Source organism: Littorina saxatilis, linkage group LG5, assembly GCF_037325665.1.
Source record: "Littorina saxatilis isolate snail1 linkage group LG5, US_GU_Lsax_2.0, whole genome shotgun sequence".
NCBI classification, from domain to species: Eukaryota; Metazoa; Mollusca; class Gastropoda; order Littorinimorpha; family Littorinidae; genus Littorina; species Littorina saxatilis.
In genome coordinates, this window is record NC_090249.1 from 52,174,937 (window position 1) to 52,186,258 (window position 11,322).

General features: G+C 39.6%; 1 protein-coding gene across 1 annotated transcript in view; it reads right to left on the reverse strand.

Moving 5' to 3' along the window:
- The window catches only part of LOC138967792 (putative uncharacterized protein DDB_G0271982), a 5,427-nt gene extending 82 nt beyond the window's left edge, over positions 1-5,345 (reverse strand). Inside the window, exons 1-4 of the mRNA XM_070340449.1 lie at positions 5,317-5,345; positions 4,874-4,982; positions 1,165-1,196; positions 1-500 (exon numbers count right to left, since the gene is read on the reverse strand). The exon at positions 1-500 is cut by the window's left edge and continues 82 nt beyond it. Coding sequence (XP_070196550.1) covers positions 80-500; positions 1,165-1,196; positions 4,874-4,982; positions 5,317-5,345 — 591 coding nt within the window. The 3' untranslated portion in view covers positions 1-79. The remainder of the gene's footprint in view (positions 501-1,164; positions 1,197-4,873; positions 4,983-5,316) is intronic.
- Between the last annotated feature and the right edge of the window lie 5,977 nt (positions 5,346-11,322).

Below are 11,322 nucleotides of genomic sequence, written 5' to 3' on the forward strand. Positions count from 1 at the left end.
TTCTTGTCTCCACGTCAACATTGCCATTGATTTTGAGGGGGAAAAACTAACATTTTACCAATTTGAAAATTGTGCTTTGTCAGATTTCGTGAAGAGGTGGCATAATACCTTTATGGACGCTCTGAGACAGTGCCGCTAATTTCCAGGCACGTGTTGCTTTCATTCTGGCGATTCCGCCATTAAAAGAGAAAATAAAAGTGTGTGTGTGTGTGTGAGGATCGGTTGGTTTTCGGGTTTTCTTTTGTGGGAAGAGAAAGTGAGTCAAATGGCGAGAGAGTTTTAGAGTGTGAATTTTTGTTTTTTGTGGGTGGTTTCTTTCGTTTTTTCTTTCTTGCTTTACTCTCTTTCTTTCTTTCTTTCTTTCTTTCTTTCTTTCTTTCTGTCTTTGTTTCTGTCTTTCTTTCTTTCTCTCTTTCTTTTTTCTTTTTTTTTCTTTCGTTCTTCCTTTCTGTCTTTCATTCTTTCTTAACTTGTTTTGCTTCTGGCAGAAAAACAGCAATCTGTGTTACAATATTCTATGGAGTAGTATCAACCTTATTATATCAACCACATTATATCAACCATATTATATCAACCATATTATATCAACCATATTATATCAACCATAATATATCAACCATATTATACCAGGATGTAGAGGAACAATTAACAGCAATGGTTTATAATGTCATTATTAAATACAGCATAACGTTTGTACTAGAGTAAAGCGTACAAGAAAAAGGTCGACTTTAATTCAAAATACAGCAATTTTCATTAAATAAAACAAAAATCAAAGATAGATATGACAACAAGAGTCCGTTTCAAAAACAAGATGAGACATACACCTCACTTTGTCAGATCGTGTCACAAAACACAATGGAAGAATGAATTGACTGCAGCTTTCCAATCGTTTCTTGTTTTGGGACGTTGTATTTGAGTTAAGAAACGATTGATATGTATAATTTCCTATTTCCTGGCATGTAGAACGATCGTACAGTTTGTCGTACCACACCCAAACGCCCACACATCATACATATTTGTTTTCCAAAAAGTAGACAGCATTAAAGAAAAAAGCATAAATCGACAATATATTATCTTCCACCGTACCCGGCCGGGAAAACATAAGGGTTTCTCGCTTGCTTGCATTAGTTATTAGCTTGCTGTTTTTCTTGCGTGCTTGCTTGCCTGCTAGTCTGCTTGCTTTTTTTGCGTACTTCCTTTTGGTTTAAACAAGGTTTTATTCAATTAAACATGATTCAATAATAAAATGAGAAACCATAGGGACACTACTATTTTTTATTGCTTTCGTCTTCGTTGGCATGCCATTTCTTTGAGCTTGCTTGCCTGGATAGCGTGTATATTCATCTGTGTGTGTGTGTGTGTGTGTGTGTGTGTGCGCGCGTGTGTGTGTGTATGTGTGTGTGTGTGTGTGTGTGTCGGTGTGTCGGTGTGTGTGTTTGTTTGTGTGTGCGTGCGTGCGTGCGTGCGTGGTCTCTCTCTCTCTCTCTCTCTCTCTCTCTCTCTCTCTCTCTCTCTCTCCCTCTCTTTCTATCCCTCTATCTCTCTCTCTCCCTATCTTTCTCTCTCTCTCTCTATCTATCTATCTCTCTCTATCTATCTCTCTCCCTCTCCATCTCTCCCTCTCTCTCTCTCTCTCTCTCTCTCTCTCTCTCTCTCTCTCTCTCTCTCTCTCTCTCTCTCTCTCTAACTTTTACGAACCTAAAACAGTAATGTCGACAATTAAAACAAATATGTTCGATTTAGAAAGCATTACCTGTAACGAAATCATGATGTGATGAAGATTCGTTAAAACTGACACAGAGTAAAGAAAATAGGGCCTGAAAAAAGCTATAAAAAAACAACTATTTTTAGAGAGATAATGAACACAAAACCCGTATAACGACATAGTATTTTTAAATAAAAGAAGAAAATAGTGGGGGTACTCAAACAAAATAACAGTCATTCGTGCACTTAATGATTAAACATAATCTATTTCAAAAATGAACAAGATCCCAGGAAAATGATTCGATAACTTAATTATCAGAAACATGCGATACTAATTTGCCAGTAAATGCTGGAAAAATAGTGAATGGTAATTGCGCCAAGAATCGTAAAGCTCTGTAATTGCATTCATTATTTCTTTATTGACTATCTAGTTCCTATTGAAGAGTAGCAAAACGTTAAAAATTCACATCCCATTCGTTGACAATCCTACAGAGCCCAAAAAATATTTGTGTAAATTGCTTCATTGATTCCATCAATTATTCTCGTGAAATTGTAATGAAAACATTGGGTTTGTGCTTTCTCTTACACCTTGTTGTTCATGCAGCAATGTATTAACACAGACTATGAAAACGTGGGTGTAGGACAATAAGTGTTCAAGTTAGAATATCATTTTATTTTATATTCTGTTTTGTGTGTCTCTTTGTCTCTGTCTCTTTGTCTACGACTCTTTGACTGTGTTGCCGTCTTTGTCTCCGTCTCTTTGTCTCTGTCCCTGTCTCTCTGTCCCTGTCTCTCTGTCCCTGTCTCTCTGTCCATGTCTCTCTGTCCCTGTCTCTCTGTCCCTGTCTCTCTGTCTCTTTGTCTACGACTCTTTGACTGTGTTGCCGTCTTTGTCTCCGTCTCTTTGTCTCTGTCTCTTTGTCTCTGTCGTTTTGTGTCTGTCTCTTTGTCTCTCTGTCCCTGTCTCTCTGTCCCTGTCTCTCTGTCCCTGTCTCTCTGTCCCTGTCTCTCTGTCCCTGTCTCTCTGTCCCTGTCTCTCTGTCCCTGTCTCTCTGTCCCTGTCTCTCTGTCCCTGTCTCTCTGTCTCTCTGTCTCGCATCCCTAACTTCTTGTCTCCTTTCTACGATAGTGTGTTTTACATTTAGTCAAGTTTTGACTAAATGTTTTAACATAGAGGGGGAATCGAGACGAGGGTCGTGGTGTGTGTGTGTGTGTGTGTGTGTGTGTGTGTGTGTGTGTGTGTATGTGTGTGTGTGTGTGTGTGTGTGTGTGTGTGTGCGTGTGTGTGTGTGTGTGTAGAGCGATTCAGACTAAACTGCTGGACCGATCTTTATAAAAGTTGACATGAGAGTTCCTGGGAATGATATCCCCGGACGTTTTCTTTTTTTCGATAAATGTCTTTGATGACGTCATATCCGGCTTTTTGTAAAAGTTGAGGCGGCACTGTCACACCCTCATTTTTCAATCAAATTGATTGAAATTTTGGCCAAGCAATCTTCGACGAAGGCCGGACTTCGGTATTGCATTTGAGCATGGTGGCTTAAAAATTAATTAATGACTTTGGTCATTAAAAATCTGAAAATTGTAAAAAAAATAAGAAAATTATAAAACGATCCAAATTTACGTTCATCTTATTCTTCATCATTTTCTGATTCCAAAAACATATAGATATGTTATATTTGGATTAAAAACAAGCTCTGAAAATTAAAAATATAAAAATTATTATTAAAATTAAATTTCCGAAATCGTTTTAAAAACTATTTCATCTTATTCCTTGTCGGTTCCTGATTCCAAAAACATATAGATATGATATGTTTGGATTAAAAACACGCTCAGAAAGTTAAAACGAAGAGAGGTACAGTAAAGCGTGCTATGAAGCACAGCGCAACCGCTACAGCGCCAAACAGGCTCGTCACTTTCACTGCCTTTTGCACTAGCGGCGGACTACGTTCACTTTCATTCTGTGAGTTCCACAGCTTGACTAAATGTAGTAATTTCGCCTTACGCGACTTGTTCTTCTCTCCAATTATCTCCTCGTCTAAAATACACTTTTCAATTAAACTTTTCCCCTCTGAAATTCTTCAATCTTGATCTCGATCTGTGTGCCCTTCTTCTTGTCTGTCTGTCTGCCTGCATGTCTGTCTGTTTGTCTGTCTGTCTGCCTGCATGTCTGTCTGTCTGTCTGTCTGTCAGTCTGTCTGTCTGTCTGCCTGCCTGCCTGCATGTCTGTCTGTCTGTCTGTCTGTCTGTCTGTCCGTCAGTCTGTCTGTCTCTCTCTGTCTCTCTCTCTCTCTCTGTCTGTCTCTCTCTCTGTCTCTCTGTCTCTCTCTGTCTCTCTCTCTCTGTCTCGTGTCTCTCTCTCTCTCTCTCTCTCCCCCCCCCCCCCATTCTCCTCCACCCCCGCTTCTTTTTCCAACCCTCTTCTCTTAATTTTTAATGACAAAGAATGGGAATGAGCGGGCCGTGCTTAAGAATTAAAGATGTGAACCTGTCCCGTGCTTGCCTCGTAAACTGAAATCAGCGCAGCTTTTAATTTGGCTGCGGACACGTTTACGGGCGCTCTATAAAAGACTCCTGCTTCGAAATCGTCCGATCTTCTGCGTGTTTAAGACTGCTCAGCCGTTTTGAGTGTTTGTTTTTGTTTGGTTCCCTTCTCCCCTCGTTTGATCTTTTGCTGTCACACGCTCTACTTCTTCTTTCCTCTTCTTGCTTTTTTTATTTTATTTGTCTGTCTTTTAGACTGTCCTCCTCCTCCTCCTCCTCCTCCTCCTCCTCCTCCTCATTCTCTCCCTTGTCCTCCTCCTCCTCCTCCTCATCCTCCTCCTCCTCCTCCTCATTCTCTCCCTTGTCCTCCTCCTCCTCCTCGTCCACCTCCTCCTCTCATTCTCTCCCTTGTCCTCCTCCTCCTCCTCCTCCTCCTCCTCCTCCTCATTCTCTCCCTTGTCCTCCTCCTCCTCCTCCTCATCCTCCTCCTCCTCCTCATTCTCTCCCTTCTCCTCCTCCTCCTCTCCACCTCCTCCTCCTCCTCATTCTCTCCCTTGTCCTCCTCCTCCTCCTCTCCACCTCCTCCTCCTCCTCATTCTCTCCCTTGTCCTCCTCCTCCTCCTCTCCACCTCCTCCTCCTCCTCATTCTCTCCCTTGTCCTCCTCCTCCTCCTCTCCACCTCCTCCTCCTCCTCATTCTCTCCCTTGTCCTCCTCATCCTCCTCATCATCATCCTCATCCTCCTCCTCATCATCATCCTCTCCCTTGTCCTCCTCCACTTTCTCCTCCTCTTCTCTCCATACGTCCTCATTCTTCTTCTTTCCTTTCGCCTATTCTTCCTCTTCCTTTTCTTATCTTCCTCTACTGTCTCCTCTTCCTCCTGCTTCTTCTCTTTCTCCTCTCTGTCCCTCTCTGTCCCTCTCCTTATCTCTCTCTCTCTCATCCTCTTTCTTCCTCCCTTTCCCTTCACCTCCCTCCTCCTTTCTCTCATCTTGTTTGTTCACTCTGCTCCTCTTCTTCATTCTCTCCCTCCTCCTCTGCTTTCTTATCTATCTCTTCTTCTTCCTCCTCCGTCTCCTCCTCTTCCTCTTCCTACCGTTCTGTCTTTGTTGTTGTTCTTTCTGCATACCTCTCCTTCTGTTCTTCTTCATTCCTCATGATCCTGTTTCTTCTTTTCATTCTCACCATTTTGTCTTTCTCTGTGATATTCTTCGTGCTTTCTTTAGTCTTTTCATTCTCACCATTTTGTCTTTCTCCGTGTTATTCTTCGTGCTTTCTTTAGTCTTTTCATTATCACCATTTTGTCTTTCTCTGTGTTATTCTTCGTGCTTTCTTTAGTCTTTTCATTCTCACCATTTTGTCTTTCTCCGTGTTATTCTTCGTGCTTTCTTTAGTCTTTTCTTTCTCACCATTTTGTCTTTCTCTGTGTTATTCTTCGTGCTTTCTTTAGTCTTTTCTTTCTCACCATTTTGTCTTTCTCCGTGTTATTCTTCGTGCTTTCTTTAGTCTTTTCTTTCTCACCATTTTGTCTTTCTCTGTGTTATTCTTCGTGCTTTCTTTAGTCTTTTCTTTCTCACCATTTTGTCTTTCTCTGTGATATTCTTCGTGCTTTCTTTAGTCTTTTCTTTCTCACCATTTTGTCTTTCTCTGTCTTATTCTTCGTGCTTTCTTTAGTCTTTTCATTCTCACCATTTTGTCTTTCTCTGTGATATTCTTCGTGCTTTCTTTAGTCTTTTCATTCTCACCATTTTGTCTTTCTCTGTGTTATTCTTCGTGCTTTCTTTAGTCTTTTCTTTCTCACCATTTTGTCTTTCTCCGTGTTATTCTTCGTGCTTTCTTTAGTCTTTTCTTTCTCACCATTTTGTCTTTCTCTGTGTTATTCTTCGTGCTTTCTTTAGTCTTTTCATTCTCACCATTTTGTCTTTCTCTGTGTTATTCTTCGTGCTTTCTTTAGTCTTTTCATTCTCACCATTTTGTCTTTCTCTGTGATATTCTTCGTGCTTTCTTTAGTCTTTTCTTTCTCACCATTTTGTCTTTCTCTGTGATATTCTTCGTGCTTTCTTTAGTCTTTTCTTTCTCACCATTTTGACTTTCTCTCTATTATTCTTCGTGCTTTCTTTAGTCTTTTCATTCTCACCATTTTGTCTTTCTCTGTGTTATTCTTCGTGCTTTCTTTAGTCTTTTCTTTCTCACCATTTTGACTTTCTCTCTATTATTCTTCGTGCTTTCTTTAGTCTTTTCATTCTCACCATTTTGTCTTTCTCTGTGTTATTCTTCGTGCTTTCTTTAGTCTTTTCTTTCTCACCATTTTGACTTTCTCTCTATTATTCTTCGTGCTTTCTTTAGTCTTTTCTTTCTCACCATTTTGTCTTTCTCTGTGTTAGTCTTCGTGCTTTCTTTAGTCTTTTCATTCTCACCATTTTGTCTTTCTCTGTGTTAGTCTTCGTGCTTTCTTTAGTCTTTTCATTCTCACCATTTTGTCTTTCTCTGTGTTAGTCTTCGTGCTTTCTTTAGTCTTTTCATTCTCACCATTTTGTCTTTCTCTGTGTCATTCTTCGTGCTTTCTTTAGTCTTTTCTTTCTCACCATTTTGTCTTTCTCTGTGTTAGTCTTCGTGCTTTCTTTAGTCTTTTCATTCTCACCATTTTGTCTTTCTCTGTGTTATTCTTCGTGCTTTCTTTAGTCTTTTCTTTCTCACCATTTTGACTTTCTCTCTATTATTCTTCGTGCTTTCTTTAGTCTTTTCATTCTCACCATTTTGTCTTTCTCTGTGTTATTCTTAGTGCTTTCTTTAGTCTTTTCATTCTCACCATTTTGTCTTTCTCCGTGTTATTCTTCGTGCTTTCTTTAGTCTTTTCTTTCTCACCATTTTGTCTTTCTCTGTGTTATTCTTCGTGCTTTCTTTAGTCTTTTCTTTCTCACCATTTTGACTTTCTCTCTATTATTCTTCGTGCTTTCTTTAGTCTTTTCATTCTCACCATTTTGTCTTTCTCTGTGATATTCTTCGTGCTTTCTTTAGTCTTTTCTTTCTCACCATTTTGACTTTCTCTCTATTATTCTTCGTGCTTTCTTTAGTCTTTTCATTATCACCATTTTGTCTTTCTCTGTGTTATTCTTAGTGCTTTCTTTAGTCTTTTCATTCTCACCATTTTGTCTTTCTCCGTGTTATTCTTCGTGCTTTCTTTAGTCTTTTCTTTCTCACCATTTTGTCTTTCTCTGTGTTATTCTTCGTGCTTTCTTTAGTCTTTTCTTTCTCACCATTTTGTCTTTCTCCGTGTTATTCTTCGTGCTTTCTTTAGTCTTTTCTTTCTCACCATTTTGTCTTTCTCTGTGTTATTCTTCGTGCTTTCTTTAGTCTTTTCATTCTCACCATTTTGTCTTTCTCTGTGTTATTCTTCGTGCTTTCTTTAGTCTTTTCTTTAGTCTTTTCATTCTCACCATTTTGTCTTTCTCTGTGTCATTCTTCGTGCTTTCTTTAGTCTTTTCATTCTCACCATTTTGTCTTTCTCTGTGTCATTCTTCGTGCTTTCTTTAGTCTTTTCTTTCTCACCATTTTGTCTTTCTCTGTGTTATTCTTCGTGCTTTCTTTAGTCTTTTCATTCTCACCATTTTGTCTTTCTCTGTGTTATTCTTCGTGCTTTCTTTAGTCTTTTCATTCTCACCATTTTGTCTTTCTCTGTGTTATTCTTCGTGCTTTCTTTAGTCTTTTCTTTCAGTCTTCTTTCTGTTTGATTATTTTTACATTATTTTGTCAAATGATAAATTAGAAGGCTAGAACAAGCCTAACACCTGCAAACTCTTCAGGGTAAGTAGAGGTCCCACGTCTGTCTGTTGAACTGCAGTGTGAGCGACAAACATTTGTACGGATCGAATTTTGTCAACTGGGAGTCTCAACTAGAACAAAATGCGTTCAATGTCATTTTGTATAATAAAATAAATCCAAAATCAAAGAGACTGCCAACGTTTCAAAATTCAGAATCAAAAAACAAGAAAGGTAGGTGTCAGTCGCTTGTTGGAAAAAGTCGCAAGCGAATGAATCAAGACCGCAATTAAACTGCACTTTAAAGACCGTGGAGTCGATATATTTGTGAATGTATTGTTTTGTCAATAACAAACGTTCCAACAACCTACCTTTCTTGTTTTTTTGATTCTTCATTTTATATGTTATTTTATTTTATACTTTATCGTCCAATCAGTTTCTGAAATATTCAAGTCATTCCTCACAGTGGCGTACACAAAATGAAAGCAGTACCACATCATTATAACAAGCATACTTCTTTATTAATTGAATTCGTAAAGCAAAGAAAACATATTTAAACAAGTTAAAACAAGCCCTGTTTACTCGTACTAAAAGGTCCCAGATTTGGCAGGCCTTCCACTGTCCCTCTGTCTCACAGTGGTCAAAACCGGTTATGCTAGAATCCGATGAAACTGGACCGAAGGCTAAAAGCCTAAACATGTGTATCTTTGGACATTGGTCATAACCTACAGTGCAAATTGAAAGGCACAGTGGTCAAAACTTTAACCCAGCTGTGAAATGAAATGTTATACTGTTTAGTGCTACTTGACTGACCAACGCGAGGCGTGAAAACGGCTTTTAACAGATTCCAATGGATAAACTTGAGCGCAGCTTTTCTGTCTCTAGTCCACTCTCTCTGTGTCTCTACTCTCTCTCTCTATGTCTCTCTCTGTTTCTCTCTCTCTCTCTCTCTCTCTCTCTCTCTCTCTCTCTCTCTCTGTCTCTCTCTGTTTCTCTATGTTCTCTCTCTATCTCTCTCTCTCTCTCTCTCTCTATGTCTCTCTCTGTTTCTCTCTTTCTCTCTCTCTCTTTCTCTCTCTCTTTCTTAAACTCTCTCTCTCTCTCTCTCTCTCTCTCTCTACATTAATTGCCTCAAATTTCAAACTGAATAATTCAATAAAACTAAACAAATTAATTACCCCAACACCTAGAATTGAACTTTACAAATCAAGTCTTTCTTATTCTGGCGCCTTATTGTGGAACTCCATTCCTGATTTAATTAAAATGCAATTCAGTGAAACTTCCTTCAAAGAAATGTATAATGTTGTTTCTCTTGGAAACAAGTAAATAATTATGTGATAAAACTACATCATTGCTTGATATTCATAATGCATTTTGAATGTCTTTTTAATTGTTTGACATGTTAATTATATACATTGTATTGTAATTAACTTAACTTCTATTTCTTCTTGTTATTAATCGAGTTACCCTCAATGGGCGAGGGCCGGACGAAAAAAAGCATGTATATTTTGCTTATTCTGTTACCCTCGATAAATAAATAAAGTTCAAAGTTCTCTCTCTCTCTCTCTCTCTCTCTCTCTCTCTCTCTCTCTCTCTCTCTCTCTCTCTCTCTCTCTCTCTCTCTCTCTCTCTCTCTCTCTCTCTCTTTCTCAAACAATGTATGTATCTGTATGTATTTGTGTATCTGCCTGTGTATTAGTCAATCTATCTATCTATCTATCTATCTATCTATATATATATCTATCTATCTATCTGTCTATGTATAATAGATATAGATATATCTACCTACCTGTCTGTCTGTCTATCTATCTTCTTGTCTGTCTGTCTGTCTGTCTGTCTGTCTGTCTGTCTAGCTAGCTATCTTCCTGTATGTCTGTCTGTCCGTCCGTCTGTCTGTCTATCTATCTATCTATCTATCTTCCTGTCTGTCTGTCTGTCTTTCTATCTTCCTGTCCGTCAATGTGTCTGTCCATCTATCTATCTCTTTGAGTGTCTTTACTCTATCACCCCTCCCTGCTTCCTACCATTTTATTCTTGTGATTGCTCTTTTTAGCTCCCTGTGGGGTGACCAGAACAAGTTTTCTAAGGCGCTCAGTCGTAAAGTGTATTATCAGAAGGGCGGAAAAGTTTCTTTAACGGGAGGGTAGCGTTTTACGTTCGAATTACTTTACTTTACTTACTTTTTACTTTATTACTTTATTGTCCCATCGCTGGGAAATTCGGGTCGCTTCCTCCCAGTGGAAAGCTAGCGGCAACGGATTCGCGCTACCCAGGTGTCTGCGTGTTTAGGTGTATTCAGCCACCTGCACTTATGGCAGAATGACCAAGGTCTTTTACGTGCCATTGTGATGACACGGGGGTGGGACATGGCTTCCGTCTCTGGGTCTGCACATAAAGTTGACCCGTGTCCGTCCCGGCCCGAATTCGAACCTGCGACTTTTCGATCACAAGTCCAGTGCTCTACCAACTGAGCTACCGGGCCCCCAAATGGAATGCTAAATAAGCAGTGTTAATTCAACGAACCATTCAAGAGTTGGCTTGACCCTTTCTATAACCTCTCCCGGGTTCCCCCCGTTTGTCCGGCTTTCAAGCTGACCGCCAAGCGGGTGTGAAATTTAACTTGAATCTGCCATGACTGGTCAGCCCTTTGGTGAATGTTGAATGCGTTTTCTTCTTGCCTTGACCAATCGCCCGTACAATGTAGGTATGTGTGCCGTGAAGCGTGAGGACTCAGCTTGCATATCGAAATACTTTTTTTTTCAAGTCTGAAGGAAATGAATTGACCGGTGTAACACGAAATGTTTACTCCACGAAAAATTTACTCCGGAGTAAATATTTCGTACGGCATTCTTACTCCGAGTAAATTTTTCGTACGAGAAAAGAACTCCTCAAGGCACGAAAAAATCACTCCCTTCACGAAATTTTTACTCCCCATTTTTTTTTACTTCCAGTAAAAATCGCGTACGCGAAAATGGGATGCGGGCGAAGGGATAATGCCAATATGTGATCTCGCGCAAACGAATGTCGCGCTACCCTCCCTCCACCCCTTCCACCACCAAGACTAACAGGGGACAAGGGAGTATAAATTTCGTACACCTGGCGTGGGAAGCTAAATTGCTCGTGTTAGGGTGAAGTAATTTATTCGTTTTTTATTCGTCAGGGGAGTACCATTTGTGTACGAAATGTTTACTCGGAACTCACCTGTCGTGGGGAGTAATTTTCTCGTGTAATGGGGGAGTGCTTTTTTCGTTAATGGAGTAACATTTTCGTACGAAATTTTTACTCCGGAGTAAAATTCTCGTGGGAGTAATTTTCTCGTGTAACACCGGCACGAAAGGTCCATTAAGGGTAGGTTTGAATGTTGAATTTGCGGCCA